At 38.3% G+C, this 17,763-nt stretch overlaps 1 protein-coding gene across 3 annotated transcripts in view; it reads right to left on the bottom strand.

Moving 5' to 3' along the window:
• Nucleotides 1-17,763, bottom strand: part of LOC149263136 (MADS-box protein JOINTLESS-like) — a 285,007-nt gene that overhangs the window by 76,700 nt on the left and 190,544 nt on the right. Inside the window, exon 6 of one of the 3 annotated variants that reach the window (XM_089387181.1) lies at nucleotides 14,352-14,433. The exons of the other annotated variants lie outside the window; for them this stretch is intronic. Coding sequence (XP_089243307.1) covers nucleotides 14,356-14,433 — 78 coding nt within the window. The 3' untranslated portion in view covers nucleotides 14,352-14,355. The remainder of the gene's footprint in view (nucleotides 1-14,351; nucleotides 14,434-17,763) is intronic. 3 annotated transcript variants of the gene reach the window in all.

The following is a 17,763-nucleotide window of genomic DNA, read 5'->3' as shown; positions in this document are numbered from 1 at the left end:
TATTATGTAATCATATGTCCTAGAAATTACAACAAACTCAAACATAAGTGTCAAGGTATTCGGTTTCTAAACCATGGAAGTGTGGTAGAGTATATGGGTTGATGTTTTTAATTTTAACTTCCCCATTTTCATCCCTGATAGGAAGTTGCAGGTTGCCCATTTCAACCATGGTATTAATGGTTGATGAAGGTACTTTTCCTTTAGCAAGATCCTAAAAAATCCTTTATTCCTCACCTAATAAAGGCCTCAATATCATCTGTGGACATAGTAGGAGGCTCACATTCAACAAGGGAATTTTTTTGCTTTTATGGAAGTGGGGTTTTTTGATAAACAAAATCTTGTGTTATCCCTTATTCTACAAGGCATAAAGATAGAAATATTTGTCTACTTTTTTATTTTTCTATGATTTAAATGAGAATGATTATGCAATGTAATTCTTTTGTTTTTTAAATGAAAAATACCTCATGAATATTTTTTGTTTTTGAAAAAATTACAAAAAGTGAATCAACTAGAAAGAAAACAATGTATACTTTGACACCTCATTCACAACGGTGTCAAAAAGTGACGACCCTCAGTGTTACAACAAGAATGTTGCAGCTCCCAAGGGTATCAAATTTAATTGTCAACCTTGGGTTCATACAAATTAGAGAGGTTTTGACACTATGTGTGCAACATGTAATGTGTTCTTCTGTTGCTGATCTTATGCAAGTGAAAGCAACTAAGTTTCACAATGACCATTATGTTGTCTATGCTACAAGAAAAAATAAATTTGCATGAACGAAAGAACAACAATAAAATTTATTCTATTTGAAAAAAAATGAGGTGAACCAATTAAATCATGCTGAAACAAATCGAGATCTACTCTATTGTGCATGGGAAACAAAATTGTAGGTGAAAGAAAGACTTGAAACATTAAACCCTAATTTGGAAGAGAAAGGTAGTTTTGCGACAACAACTAGGTCAAATATTATATCAGGTCTATAGGCATCAAAATTCCATCCTTATGGTCTTGGGGATGTTGCAACATGTTGAGGAAGGATAACCATGATTTGGATGAAAATATTGATGAGCTTTTGATGCAAATTGTAGGCTGCTATAGGAGTCCCTATTTTGCTACAGGAGACAATCTATTGAGTAGAAAAATGTACTTTAGGTGTGGTTTTAAGGACATATAAGTTGAGGAAAAGATAAATGATGTTAAATATGCTATGCCAAAGTCCTTATTCTTAGGGTAGATAAGTTTATTTAGCAAAAGAACAATTCTAGGGTTTCCTGTAACTTTGCAAAACATGAATTTATACAATAACATAATATATAAATGCATGAACAATAAGTAGAGAACAACAATATAAATGAGCTAATGCATGGAAAGTAATGCTAACTGCATAAAATAAATATTGCTAAATTCACTAAAACAAGCTTTAAAGAAAAATGTTTATAAGCAACTAATTCATTAGCCTTGTAAAAGACAATGTTTAGAAATGAAATTACAGAAACAACTAACGAAAATAATGAATGAAAAATTAAAGTACAAAGAGGGTTCTTGAACACCTAGGGTGGTGTTGACGGTGCTGGACCTACCAGCTAGACTTCAAATCATTTGGAGTAGGAGTCCCAACAATCAGTAGTAAAGTAGTTCCTTGACCGCGGTAGTGCACGGAGGTAAGTATGATAAATCTATTGGAAGAAAGTGTGTGACCTTGCAAGGAGTAAAGTGAGATGTATGGGGGTTCTAACACATGAAAGGGAAAAATAAGTGTGTCCCTTAGAAGATTGTAATAGTATGCAACCTGAAAGGAACACACGAGTGGAATGACATCCCAGGCTAGAAGTGGAATAGTCCACAATCCAGAGTGACAGGTTAATACAACAACACGTTTTCAACAAGATTCATACAACTGAATACAAAATAGTTCATAAACAAATGCTTAAGTTAAATAACATACATTGCGAAAGTAATCAGAATAGTCGAAATACAATAACAACATATGCATGAAAATGTGTTGGCTCAGTTATATTATGAAATGAAAGTTCCATCCATACATACACCATTGACATCTACTAGCCCCAATAGTGGAACATTACAGTCAACACCGCCTGCTCCTCCAAAGATATGTACTCGCTCTATGTTGTGGAGAAGCCAAGGCTCATCACAAGACTCTCCAGGTCGTCTCTAAGCAATGCCTAGCCAAAATCTTGGCTCCCAAAAGCGTGGTCTATGAGTTATGAGGTTCTATTAATAACAAAGGGTTGGGTGACCATATGACTTTCCGCTTTGTGAATCATTGCCTACTGTCATGAATCTTCAAATTGTTTACAAAAATCATTACATTACATTATCACTATTCACATTCCACTAGTAACTATTGGAATTTCACTTACAACATATTTACAAATAATATACATTTTCCACATGTACCCATGTGAGACAAAATAGGCTAGAGACAACCTAATAAGAAAAAACACTATGACTTCAGAGTTTGGGGAAAGACCAACTCAGCAACCTCCACTTGACGCTACTTTGTCACCTACTGATGCCAATCTTGGTACTATGCGTTGATGTCCCAAAAATGCTTGATGGTGTATTCTTGGTAGTGTACTCTTGCCTCCATAGCATCCAATTATATGGCCTTGGAACCTATGTCCCTCTCGTCTTGAAGCATGCGCAACATGGTGTAAACCATGAGAGGGCCACCAGTGTGCTTCTGCATGCTTGGTTTTCTCAACTCCAAGTCATCCCTGGTGGCCTCTCACCTTATTTGCTCCATGTACCTATTGATCTCCAACCAAACTTGGTTCTCATGTTTAACATTGGTGACGGAACTCGCATTTGTTCACTCTTTTCCTTAGATGTTGTCTGTTTCGGCTCATCAACCTATTTTGCCATTGTTTTCTCTGTCATTGCACCTTACATTTGTTCTTCTTCTTGTTTCTTCTTCTCTTCCTGTTCTTTCCTACTCAACTCTTGTTCCTCCTCTAGTTCTTGTTCTCCTTGTTGCGATCTCAGTTCTGCTACCTGCAAGCTCTACTTTTCACTCTTCCTATGATCTGTTATTTGTGTCCTCTACTATCAAAGCTTCTTGCATGAAGATTGAATCCACTTTCGCTCTGTAGCTTTGTTAACCCTCTGTTATGTCAACAACTCCCTCTTTCCCTGATCCTATACTTGATTGCTGCCTTCTACCACTACTGTTAGTCTTGCTGCCATGTTAGCATCAAGCATCTGCATATATTGACAAGTAAATTGGCACTTGCTCAACTACTTCCTGAGTACTACTTTCCGTGGTATTTCTTGAAGTAGCTCCCTTTGGTGCCATGGTATAATCACTGATGGAGAGAAGTGCTTCACGAGTATTGTACCTGTGGGGTAGAAAGGACACTCATCGAAAGAAAACATTAGTTGTTACAAATCCAACTCCAGTGCATGATCAAACAACAATCAGGGCATATGATGAGAAGGATTGTGTAGTTTTGATTGACAGGGGTGACTGACTGGCTGTGGGAACTATGCACTGTGCAGTCCCAACAGTCAGTGTGGAATCTTATTGATTGGAACTGCGCAATGCGAAGTTTAGTCGGGGAAAGGGCCTGGGAGAGACTGCGCATTACGCAATCTCAGTGGCCAAGCTTAGGGACTGGCTCTTGGAACTGCGTAGTGCACAGTTGGAGCCAACCTAGGACAAACTCTGCGTAATTCCAGAATCCAAGGCAGAGGCCTTGAGCTCCCAAGTTTCGTAGTGCATGCAGTGAGATGTGAGATCTGGGCAAGGGGAGAGTAGACCTATTCATGGGGAGTGTGCAAACAAGCAGATATGAAGGATGATGTGAGTATGATTGTAGATCTGACTAGGTGCAAATGTATGCATGTTGAACAAGTGCAACAATCTATTAAACTGAAGGAACACGAAGCATGTGAAGGGAGTCACTGCAACAGTGACTGTTGGTGCAAAATGGGAAAACTCATGCGACACTTGAGAAAGACAATCTATAACTAGAAACAACACTTCTACAAGCTGAAAAAAGTTAAAATGCCAGAAATCATTCGAAAAAACGAGTGAAACAACACTCTCACAAGATAAACAGGGAAAAACGATAGAAAACAGCAAAAGGAAATAAAAAAAAAACACTCAGCCTAGAAAGCGATGACCATCCTCTGAAGGCCCCTTGATCTCCTAGGGAAGGTAGAGCTTGATGATCGAATGTATACGTGAGCTCTATGGGTTTCCATTACATAGATTTGAGAAAAATGGATTTCATGATGTGTATGCTTGAGATCAAGGACAACAAAGAAACTTAGTAGAAACTTCTAAAGATGACAATGTGTGGCCTTCGGGAAACTACTAATAGATCCCTATTTCCTAGGGATGATTTTCCTCTTAGCTTCTTGATTTTCGTGAAAACTTCCATGCACTGCCTGGAAAGATTGTGCAATTCTGGAAAGGACTGAGCAACTCTCTCGTTCATGCACTCAATAGTTTTCTGAGCACAACAGTTTCTGCGTAATTTTTGGGTTGAGTGGTTATAGGCTTCCTCTTAGGATCTGCACAATTTCCCAGTTGAAGGTAGGTTATCAACTGGCTCCGTGCAATTCTGGAGCTAAAGCCTCAATTGCTTCCTCTCATGCTCAGCACAGTTTCCTAGCTGAAGATAAGCTTCCAGCTGGTTCTGTGCAATTCTGGAGCCGAAGCTCACTACTAGATTGCACTATGCATTTCTTGAGAGCAAGGCTAGTCGCGCTCAAAGATTGCGTAGATCATTAAGGTGGTGCTAGAATCGATTTGAAACCAAGTAATAGGGTCAACTTGTGGTTAGACAACAAAGCAAGTAAGCAAGCACAAGCTTTAAATTGAAAGATAAAACTCAATGAAAGCACAAGTACCAGGGTAGTGTAATACAAGCTGCTGAGATTCTAGTATGGAGACTCCAAAACAAGGCAAAGGAAAAATTTTGGAGGGTGGTTGTAGCCGCTAAAAAATTGATGACACACTGGTAGAACTCCAACTCTCTGTATGGACCTTGTCTCGTGCAAAGTGAGTCTAACTATTTTGGAAGTATTGTTTGATTCTTTGATTGCCATGGTTCCTTCACTAGCTTGAGTTAAAGATATAGTCCCTTCCATTCTCTTGATCGACCAACACACATACCAAGCCAAGTCAATTGATTTGATTCGATGGGGATAAGGGGTATATTGATGCACATGTAATATAGACTCTCAGAATTTTAGTTTCATCTCTGGTGTTGCTCCCTTGCTAGTAGACCTAGAAAATACCCCGACGGAGTCACTTCAAAAACACAAGCATCACTTCACTGCCAGTGAGGCTAGACAATACCCCGACAGAGTTACTTGCTTCAACTCTCTACACAGGAATCCTTTCTCTTCTTTCACCTTTTTTTTTTCACTTTTTTTAAAAGAACTGTGCATAGCCACTTATTTGTTTCATGAGGGGGAAGAGGGATCCCGACTTATTGAAAGAAGAAGAGGTTGTCCCTTCAGAAAAGGATGTTATATATACGTCTGACATACTTGTTAATGTCTTCCCCTTTACCTTACTCTACTTGGGTGAGTTGAGAAGGGTTAAAAGAAAGTAGAAAAACTTATTAGAGTAGGCGGTACTAGTCAAAAGTGAAAGCATTGTGTTTTTGCTAGGACTCACTCTAAAAGGAACATATTTTCCATCAGGGTATCATCAAGTAAAGAAACACAACCTATTCATAAAGAGAGGGGATATGTGGAGGGGGATCCTCCACATAAGGTACTTGTCTATACTTCCATCAACAAAATGTTTGATCTTATAGATCCACTTCGATGTGGCAACCGATTTGTCACTAGGTTTAGGAACAATTTCCCAAATCCCATTCTTCATGATGAATTGATATTCTTCCTGCATTTCTTTCTTCCAAACCTCTTCATGCTCATCTTCCTTGAATGCAGATGGTTCGGCTTCAATTAACTTTGTCATATATGTAGCATAACCATAATACCTTTCCAGTTTCTTACTTTCCCTGTAGGACCCTTTTGCAGCTTCATGTCCTTCAACATCTTCTAATGTAGCTTTCAACAAATTTGGCCTCTTCCTTATAGTTGGGATAACCACCGATTGAATAGCCTCACTTCATCCTTCTTCTTCAACATTTGTAGTAGAGTTCTCATGTTGAACTTCTTCTTCTTAAAATATAGGAACTTCATCATCATAATCAATAGGAATATCCTTTGATTTCTTGTAAGCTTGATTCTCATCGAATATGAAATCCCTACTTACTTCAATGTGCCCTCCTTCCTTTATGTAAATTCTATATGCTTTTGAGGAAAGACTATAACCAACGAATATTCCCTTGATTCTTGTCGAGCCCAACTTCTTTCACTTGTCCTTTTGGAACATGGATATATGTTGGACTTCCAAATATACGGAGATGATCAACACTCTTCTTCTTCCTTCTGAATAATTCATCGGGTGTAGTATTATCAATACTCTTATGATGACTTCTACTTTGAATGTACATGACAGTCATGGATGCTTCACCCCATAAGAACTTTGTTAGATGTTGATAAAGGAACATTGTTTGAATTCCTTCTTCAATTGACCTATTCTTCCTTTCAACCAATCCATTTTGTTTGGAATAGTAGTGTAGGTTTTAACCTCATACAAAAACTACCTGCATACGAACTCTAAAACATAGAAAATAAATAATGTGAGAGCAGAACACATAAAACACATATACACAGAGATTTTCCCCTGGATCCCAAAATCGGGACTACTAGCTTGATTTTTCATTACGTTCCTTTCAATGTTACAATACATATTTATACATGCCCAAGCATCCAATACCATGGACCGAAAGCCATCGTTCCCAAAAAACATGTGCGAAAATCATGCACAAAACCATAGGTGGGTCCGCCCAACCTAACATAGGGTCCAAAACCCAAATTTTCCAGGGAAACACATAAAGTGGGGTTACGGGTGCCCCTCAAACCCCCTGTTAACTGTGGAAACAATATAACATAATCCAACATTCTCCCACTTTTTGTTTTCTTTCCACAGGGGGCCACAAGAGAGCTTAGTCATTTTTCCAACCCTAAAATGCCCATTGTCTCTCTACACGAAGAGAACTTCTCAGAGCTCACAGATTTTGTCAATGCATCTGCAGTATTCTTCACAGTGTCCACCTTTACCAGCAACACCTTTTTGTCTTCTATCATATCCCTCACAAAGTGATACTGAACATCAATGTGCTTTGTCTTAGAATGATATGCGGGGTTCTTTGCCAAGAAAATTGCACTTTGGCTATCACAGTCTATCCTTATAGATTCCTGTACTAACCCCATACTTGAACACAATATTTGTAACCAAACTACTTCCTTGCTTGCATGAGTGGCTGCAATGTATTCTGCCTCTGCAGTTGACAGTGCCAGTACAGATCGTTTCTTACTCATCCAACTGACTGCACCTCCAAATAGGTTAAACACATACCCACTTGTAGATATTCTCTGATCTGCATTAACAAAGCCATGAATATCCAACACTTTGTCCAATCCTGGTCTTCCTTGGTAACACAAACCATAATAACTAGTGCCACGCAAATACTTGAAAACCCGCTTCATTGCTGTCTAATGCTCCTTCCCTGGTTTTGACATAAACCTGCTCAATACTCCCATTGCATGTGCAATGTCTGGTCTAGTATAGACCATTGCATACATCAAGCTACCGACTGCACTTGAATATGGAACATGGGACATGTCCTCTTCCTCTTCTTGTGTCTTGGGACATTGTTCAACAGATAACCTCACACCTACAGGAATAGGAACCTTCATCGGTTTACTATCCTGCATATTAAACCTCTACAGTATTGTCTTGACATACTTCCTCTGGTTTAACCAAAGCTTCCTCTTTGCCCGATTTCTTTTAATTTCCATGCCCAAAATATAGTTTGCAACACCAAGATCTTTCATGTCAAATTTGGAGGACAATTGGGTCTTCAAATCCTGGATAACTTCTTTTTCATTTCCAACCAACAACATATCATCCACATACAAGACCAGATAAATAACACAGTTACCAATTAATTTAAAATACACACAGTGATTTGCTTTGCTTCTGGTGAAACCAAGTCCCTGTATAAATGTATCAAATTTATGATACCACATCCTTGGTGACTGTTTTAACCCATATAGAGACTTCTTTAACTTGCATACCAGTTCTTTCTTACCCTTCACCACAAAGCCTTCATGTTGCTTCATGTAGATCTCCTCTTCCAGATTCCCATGAAGAAATGTTGTCTTCACATCCATCTGTTCTAGTCTCAAAATCAAAAGCAGCAGCAACAGATAAAATTAATCTAATAGAAGTTACCTTGGCAACAAGAGAAAAAATATCACCAAAATCAATTCCCGGCACCTGGGAATAACCTTTTGCTACCAACCGAGCTTTGTATTTCTCCACTTTTCCTTCTGCATTTGTCTTCTTTTTGAACACCCATTTTCTACCAATGGGTTTCCTTCCAGCTGGCAACCCCACTAGATACCAGCCTCATTTTTGTGTAAAGATGCCATTTCATCAACTATGGCCTCTTTCCAAAGTTTTCCATCCTCTGAATCCACTGCTTCCTTCATAGTTCTGGGATCATCATCAGTAACAGACAAAGAAAAATTTAAACAAAAAGCAGATGGACTATACCTTTCTGGCTTCCTTCTTTCTCAAATTGATCTTCTCACAGCCGGAGTTTGTGGCTCTTCATCTTCTGATTCCTCCTCTGCTGTAGAGTTTGATTCTTCCTCCTTTAGCTGAAACTCTATCTTCTCAGGTTCCTTTGGTTGGACTTCATGTTTAATAACATTTTTCACCTCTCTGAACACCACATCTCAACTGTACATAACCTTCCTTGTTACTGGGTTCCAAAGCTTATAACCCTTTAAACCATCCTTATACCCAATAAAGATGCACTTTTCATATTTACTATCCAACTTTGTTCTTTTTTCCTTTGGAACATGTACATATGCATCACATCCAAATACCGTCAGATGTGAAAGAGAGGGTTTCTTACCAGCCCATACTTCTTGTGGAGTTTTATCCTCCAACGTTGATGAAGGTGACCTGTTGACTAGATAACATGCAGTATCCACCGCCTTTGCCAAGAATTCCTATCTTAACCCGACACCACTGAGCATGCTTTTTGCCCTTTACATCAATGTCTTGTTCATTCTTTCTGCAACTCCATTTTGCTGAGGTGTATATGGAGTAGTCTTCTGCCATGCTATACCACACTTCTTGCAGAATTCTTCAAATTCCTTACTGTAAAACTCTCCACCATTATCTGTCCTCAACACCTTTATCTTCTTCTCTGTCTGGTTTTCCACTAGAGCCTTAAATTCTTTAAACCTATCAAAGACTTCAGATTTCTTCTTAAGGAAATATATCCATGTATTCCTTGAGAAGTCACCTATAAATGATACATAGTACACAGACTTACCCAATGATGAAACCTTCACAGGTCTAAACACATCACTGTGCACAAGCTCTAATATATGTTTCACCCTCTTACCACCAGAGGGGAAACTCACTCGGTTCTGCTTCTGGTATACACAATTTTCATAGAAATCAAAATCCAGAGAGCTATTACTCATACCTTCTACCATACCTTTACCATGAAGTATTCGAAGGCCCTTCTCTCCAACATGTCCAAGCCTTTGATGCCACAACATGGTCTTTTCTCTAGAGACCACTAGATTTTCTGCTCCACTTTCAAGTGCCACAGAACTGTTGCACCCATCAACAACAGTGCTACCTTGCAGCTTGTACAAAGTTTCAATCCGAACTCCCCCCATTAATACCAGTGCTCCCCGAACCATCTAGCTTACTAACAGAAATAAGATTTCTGGCCAATGCAGGAATATGCAGAACACCCGGAAGTGTTCTAACCCTTCCACCTTGCAGCTTCAACTTTACTTTTCCATCACCAATGACTCTATCTTTCCTGTCATCCTCCAAGAAGACATCACCACCATCATATTTCTCATACTCACAGAACCACTCTCTATGGGGAGTGAAGTGAAAGGATGCACCCGAGTCAATGAACCATGCCTCATGATCTACATGTGTACTTGAAGAAGCCAAGTGCACATCCCCACCTTCATTTGAGGTGGTTTTGACCTCTGCAGAAGGAGCCTCATCAGATCCCTCTCCTTTGTCAGGAGCTTTAGATTTACAGTCCCTTTTGAAGTGGCCTTCCTTTCCGCATTTCCAACACACCACCTTTATAGGGTTTCCTGGAGATTTAGATCTCCCAATCGATGAATTATTTTTGTTTCTATTCTAGGACCGTCCTCATACAGACAAGGCATCACCATTTTGGCTCTCCATATTTTTCCATCTCATGTCCTCCGTCAACAAGGCTGAGACTATTTCATCAAACTGCAAGGCAGTTACATTGCTACATATTGCAATAACCAGACTATCCCACGAATCTGGTAGAGAACACGAAAAACTGATGCACTTATCTTCATCTGAAATTTTAATATCAACAAATTCTAACTGACTTACCACAATATTAAATGCATTTAGATGCTCTGTCACCGAGTCTCAATCTTTCATCCTCAGGTTATATAGATTTTTCCACAGGAACAATTTATTCACCAGAGACTTAGATTGGTACAAAGTCCCTAACTTGTCCCATAAAGCCTTTGTTGTAGCTTCCCCTAATACATTCAGCAATACTGAATCTGAGACACACAATCGTATTGTACTCTTTGCCTTCCGATCCAACTTCTTCCATTCTTCATCGGACACTCCCGTTGGTTTAGTACCCGAATCTACCATGATCCACTGATCTTTATCCACCAACAGATCCTCCATCTTGAGTTTCCACAACTCAAAACTCTGACCATTAAATTTCTCGATCTCTATCTTTCCACTGCTCGCCATCTTCTTTCACCACCAGAATTGATCTCGTAGATCTCCCACTGAACAGGGTCTACCACAGGCCTAAGTGAAACCCCTCAGGAACAAAGGCGTCCCCTTGAAGCCAAATCTTCTCTGATACCAAATGTAGGTTTTAACCCCATACAGAAATTACGTTCATACGAATTCTAAAACACAGAAAATAAATAATGCGAGAGAAGAACACATAAAACACATATACACAGAGATTTTCCCCTAGATCCCAAAATCGGGACTACCAGCTTTATTTTTCATTACGTTCCTTTCAATGTTACCATACATATTTATACATGCAAAAGCATCCAATACCATGGACCAAAAACCATCGCGTCCAATACCATGGACCGAAAACTGTTGCACCCAAAAAACAAGTGTGAAAATCATGCACAAAACCATAGGTGGGTCCGCCCAACCTAACATAGGGTCCAAAACCAAAATTTTTTGGGGTGCTGCCCCGGACCAAGTGGGGTTACGGGTTCCCCTCAAACCCCCTATTAACTATGTGGAAAGAATATAACATAAACAAACAAGTAGGGAACAATGAGCTCCCTCTTAATACCTACATCCTTACAATATGCAATTAACCCTTTAGAAGTGTACTCCCCACCATTGTTAGACCTTAGAGTGTTTATATTTCTTTCAGTTAGGGTTTCCACTTCAGCCTTGAACTCCTTGACCTTATCAAATACTTCATATTTAGTTTTGAGTAGGTAGAGCCATGTCTTCCTTGAATGATCATAAATGAATGTTACATAGTAGAGATGAACTCCAAGTGATTTTTTAGACATGGCTCGCATATATCGGAATGGATGAGGTCTAATATTTCTTTAGATCTAATTTCACTATTATGAAATGGCTTTCTAGTATGCTTGCCCAAAGAGCATCCCTTGCACACACCTTCATGATCTAACTTCATATCAGGAATACCATGAATGAGTTTACTAAGAGTAGGGATTACCCTATAATGAAGATGACCATACCTTCGATTCCATAGTTCAATGGGATTTATTTCCATATGAACCAAAGCTTGAGGATATGGAGTGATAACCCAGTAAAGACTTCCTTCACAAACTCCAATAACCCTAGCTTTGTCAATACTATAGTTCTTTCCCAAAACAAATACTTTTCTAACAACAAAAGAAATAATCTCCCCATTATCTTCTAAATAATAAAATATAAAGTAAAATCTTTTTCAAACCTGGAACATAGAGAATGTTGTTGAGATGCAACTTCGATCCATTATCCAACTTAAATGATATATATCCCAGGCCTCTAATAGAATATATTTTCTTGTCACCCAATTCTACTGCATGAGAGGATGACTCCTTTGATATTGTTTGAAGTTGCCTTCTTTCTCCTATCATGTGTCTTAGTGCTCCACTATCAATGATACATTCATTGTCAATAGTAAGAGAAACCGTAAGGGCAGCCAAGAATACTTGACCCTTGACTTTGTTGAATAAGTAGTAGACGATCTTCTTGATCTGTCTTCCAATAGTTTTTTAACCCAATCTTATTTAGTTCACCATAGAGAGATAATCCATGCCAACAAAGTGATCTTTGACTTCTCTTGAACTTAGCTTTGATACCATGTTGGAAAATCAAAGATACTATATTAGGGTTTGACTCTCCTTTCTTGATAATTACTTGTGAGTGTCTTGGATTCTTTTACTTTTTTAATATCTTATATTTCATAAAGAAATTACCATATTATATGTGTATCGAGATCATAAATCAAGAAACACGATATATAGGAAAATTCCAGGGAAAAACCCCCTTCGAGGGGAAAACCCAGTCAAGATAATTCTTCCTTTCAATAGTATTCTTTGAGACTTTTTACCCTAGACCAAGACCATACGTTCCCTCCACACCATGTCAGCCTCACAGATCTTCGACTCCTTCCATAAAATTTGACTAGGGAATACCTTCTGTCAACATGCATCTTTTGGTAGCAACAAAATCTTTGAAGACTTCAATCTCCCAACCTAAACCACAAAAGAGAGAGAGAGAGGCACCAAAAGTTTGATTTTCTTCCTCTCTATATACTTCCCCAAACTCGCACTTCTTTCATCTTCCTAGCAACAAACTTCGAACTTCTCCAACTCTTCTTTAGATATTGAACTTGCTTGAGAGTGAGTGGTTCAAATGACTTCAACCTCCTTGAATATATAGGATTCTTGTGCGTCGAATGGGGGTCCTTAGGCCGACATGATGTGGAGGGTACATAATTCATATTTTACTTGATACAAAACCTTTTTACATGGTTCAAAAGCCCAAGAAGGGTCTCTTCGAATGTAAAATAGCTCTATAAACTCAATATTAATCATAGGAGTCCAAAATGGGGACATTGACTAATATAAGGATGACCCAAGCATGAAACCCATGCTTTAATAAGTCATTCTTACAATAATAAAATTTCTTTTATTTATTATTTTGACAAGTACATTACATAATGACTCAAGTACATTATTGAAGACCAAACATAGTTACATTTTCTAACAAGCATAATGCCATTTCCATAAACCAATTTCTTAGAAACTAGGATAAAACGGGGGGGGGGGGGGGGGGGGGTCGGCGGTGAATAAATATTGCATAAATTTTTAACAATATTTAAGATTATTTATGTTATCACTAATCAATTAAACTACAAAACCAAAAATCAAACATTACACACATATGAGATAGGTATTTATGTGGGAATCCATAAAGGGAGAAAACCACAATTCTTCTTTTTGTTCTTAATTCAAATTTAAGCTCCAACTAGCTATCACATCAAATTTACTAGCTAGAACTAGAAGGAGGCACCCATCCCCTAATTTGTAAGCACCCAATGGTTGGAGGCACTAACTCCCTGATCTTATATAGGCACCAACATGAAGGAAGAACCCACTCCATGATATTTAGGCACCAACCTAATTTGTCTAGTAGATACCACTTTCATTCAGTTTCAAACTTAGACCCACAGACTTTGTTCCTTTTATTTTTCATAACTTTATGTGTTTCGTTCATTGATTCAAATTTAAGCAACTAGATATTTTACATCAATACAAAGATGTTGAGACAAACAATTCAAATATAATATCTTCTTTATAATTCTTTTTCTTAGCCTTTCACAACTTCTCACTGAATTCTTTTGTCATATGCATGGCCAACACTACTACACTCACACAACTCACATGCATAAGTTTTACATCTCACATAGTGACTTCATATTTTCTATTCGTACAAGTGAACCTTTAACACTACACTTTCTTACTAAGCATCAAATTTTGTTGATGGATAAATCCCCCTTGCAGACAAGTGTGATCTCCCTAGGCTTGGAAACCAAACCTAGAGAAAAAGAGACAGTAATATAAAACTTTCTCTAAGTCTATCATGATCAAATCATACAGGAGCAATCAAAAGATGAGTGCTTCTTACCTTGTTAAACGATGCTTGTCCTTGCTAATTGTGTGTAATATTTAGCTCTTAGCTTTATCCATAGTCCTCGCGAAGAAGAAACCTACAGATGTCACAAACAACAAGAGATCGAAGCACCAATATAAAAATATGATTCGAAAATATTCCTATACATATGATCAAGGAGCTATGTAATAAAACCATCAAATGTATACAATTTTTATGGGAAATAAATGTACCACTATATTAAACATAAAAGGAGTGATTACAAGTTGAGCCTTGATGTTGTGGATCTCCTCCCATTTTTTTCCTTCATTTGAAGACTTGCCTTGAAAAGCCTTCTATTCAAAAGATAAGTACTTGAGTAGAGTTTCACAATGATTTGTTGAGTTTTTCTAACTAGCAATCTCAATGGGAGATGGATGTATTTGTATCCTTGTGAAAGGATAGGAGGAGGATATGGGATGGAGGTTGAGACTTAACAAGGTAGGGATGCGAGTCAGATCCACATCACTTAGAGGAAATTCCATCCATGAGGATTATTGAATAAATGATTCTGTATTCTTTTATTTTTATCTTTTCTAAAACATTGTCTCACTCTATGAAATAGAAAAGTACGACAATGTCGCAACACTGTAGTTATGCACAATATGACAACCTAGTATCGTTGCAAATGATTATGTTCCCACTTGCAACACCCTTTAAAATTAGGGTATTTTAAAGGTATTTTCATAATATTATTATCTTCCTAACTGAGTTTTTTCTTCCATATTCTTTAGGGATTGATGGAAAACATGCTTCAGATGGTGAAGGATAGGGGTACGACATCATTTTTCATGAATTTGACAAAAAAATGTGTAACAATTTCTCATCAATGCATCCAAATTTCTTCTGTTGTTCCCATTTTATTTATAGGTTTTTGCCCCTCAATTACTATGAGTATAAATCCATGGTATTTACCCATGGAAATCATAATTGACAATATTAGTAACCTAGGTTGTTTGATTGTATCAATAACCATGAGGATTCAAAACATTTCACATTCTTTTGTTGTTTGATTCTTAATAAAAATGTGGATTAGTTCCTTGATCAACATTGCAACACTATTAGTGCCTTCTCTTAACTCCTCATAGGATTAAAAAAACTAATAGTGTGCACATCCACTTTGTGAACCTCCAATCTCGTAACCCAAACTTCTTTATAGTCATTTTGTAGCTCGTTTTCTGATAGGCCCCCTAGGAACTTACTCCTTATCCCAAGATAATGAAGGGCCATGACACAGGGATACTTCTTTGTTAGCCCACTGCTTCACCACTCATTAACCTTTATTTTCACTATTTTTTCTCTTACTACCGATGGATGAGAGGCCTTTTGGAGCTTTTACATCAAACACCTACAACTGGAGGCTATGACCATTACCTTATTAATCACTGGTCATTGCTCACTATTGGAATCAATTAAGCTAATGATCAGAGGCTCTCATGGTCCAAGAGGCTTAGGGCCATGCCACTTACCAACTGTCATCGATGTGAACCAATCTTTGACTGCCATGTGGCACTTTTCCACCTCATCTCTGTAATGTTATGCTTGCCACATCACACTAGATATTGATTTCAGGTTTTTACAGTGGAAATTTCACTTAGAATTCTTGGTACCTCGGTATCATGATATGGGACCCACCATGTCCACATCAATTACCATTTTTATTGCCACATCAACTATTATAACCAATTAGGACTTACCACTTTTCCTTCTGCTACGTGTATTGCCATGTTACCTACAACATGTCACCTATAAAACATTCAATCAGTCGACAAAAAGTTCCATTTCCTCCTATAACATGTCATCCACACATGCTGCCATGGCATGGTGATGTTATAATTGCACATGGAATCCTCTAAGCGGTGTCGTGTGTCACCCAAAACCAGCCCACTTAGCCATGTGAAAACACCAAATACAAGTAACATTGTCACCCTTCCATATTGCCACATGCTAGTTGTCACATTAGCGCTAGATGGATTGTCACTTGTCATGTAACTTATGCTAGCGACCACTCACTGCTAATCATTGTGTTGTATGCAGTTGAGTTCTCATTTTCTGGTCCAATATGCATGTGTACCTGCCACTTGATGTCCATGCCATTTCACCTTAGCACTTACGGGGAGGTGTCACTTGTCTTGTCATGCATGCTATCCATCGCTCGCTACTCAGCTCCCATTATTGTTGTGTGTACTATGTTGAGCTAGGTAGTCGGATAAACACATAGGAACTTGTACTTATCCCCATGTAAATAGAGGTTATGACAATGTTGGGAATCATGATTGTCGTTACACCAAAACCTGCAGGTGTTAGCCAATGATCACATCGCTAGAGATAATGATCCACGAGAGGTGGTTAGTCCATGTCACGAAACACATGGGGAGCGTTAGTTTATCCAATGTCCAACAATATCCCCCCCAACGTGAGATGGGTGTGTATCGAACTCGTGACCTATGCTCTGATACCACTTGTTGGGAATCATGATTGTCATTACACCAGAACCCGCAGGTGTTAGTCAACGATCACATCGCCAGAGGTAAGGATCCATGAGAGGTGGTTAGTCCATGTCACGAAACACATGAGGAGCATTGGTTTATCCAATGTCCAACAGACATGGGACTTGCCTCATTACTTTTTTTTCTTTGTTCACCAAAAATAACATTCCAAAGGTATTTCATATGTTTAAAATGAGATCAATGACTAAAACTCTCCCCCCACATATATCTGATCATTAATAAAGGGGGGGTAAGTATGGGATTTATCACATATGTGATTAAATCGCCTCTAGATCTCCTAGGAATGCCACACAATTTTGTTGGCTTTTCGCATTGGATGACAAGGATCATACTTCGACCCCCCTTTGCTTTTCCATAGTTTAATGATGTCGATGGGGGTGTGGGCTTCAATGTTTTTGATATCTTCCCACTTGGAACCATGATCATCTAGAACCTTGCTTGAACTACAAACCTTAAACCTTAATTTTCCCCTCATTCCTTAGGAGTTAGATTAAGTGGCATATATTGTTGGTAATTTCTTGGTGCGGACTACTTAACTAAACATTTAGTGTCCTCATTAGAGCCAAGAAACTGAAGAACAAACATCTTCAAAGATATTACCTTCATTCATGACCTCATGTTGGGTCACAACACATAGTAACACATCAATGATAAGACTCTTAACATACCAGGATCCCACCGAACTTGACATTTCACATCAATGACTTAGACTTGAAATCAATGACAAGAAATACTCAACAATATCCATCTTTGGCATTGATGGCAACATGACCAATCATTGTTGTTCATTGATGTCAATGTCAACATTGGGTAACAGTCCCCATATCAGGATGAAAAATATGGTACAATCCCCCTTTGTTGTTGATGAATTACCAGTC

This window comes from Pinus tabuliformis, chromosome 6 (genome assembly GCF_031772625.1).
Source record: "Pinus tabuliformis cultivar Carrire ecotype Pingquan chromosome 6, CPIR1, whole genome shotgun sequence".
Classification (NCBI taxonomy): Eukaryota; Viridiplantae; Streptophyta; class Pinopsida; order Pinales; family Pinaceae; genus Pinus; species Pinus tabuliformis.
Note: the sequence above shows the minus strand (reverse complement) of the source record. Positions and strands in the feature narration are given on the sequence as shown.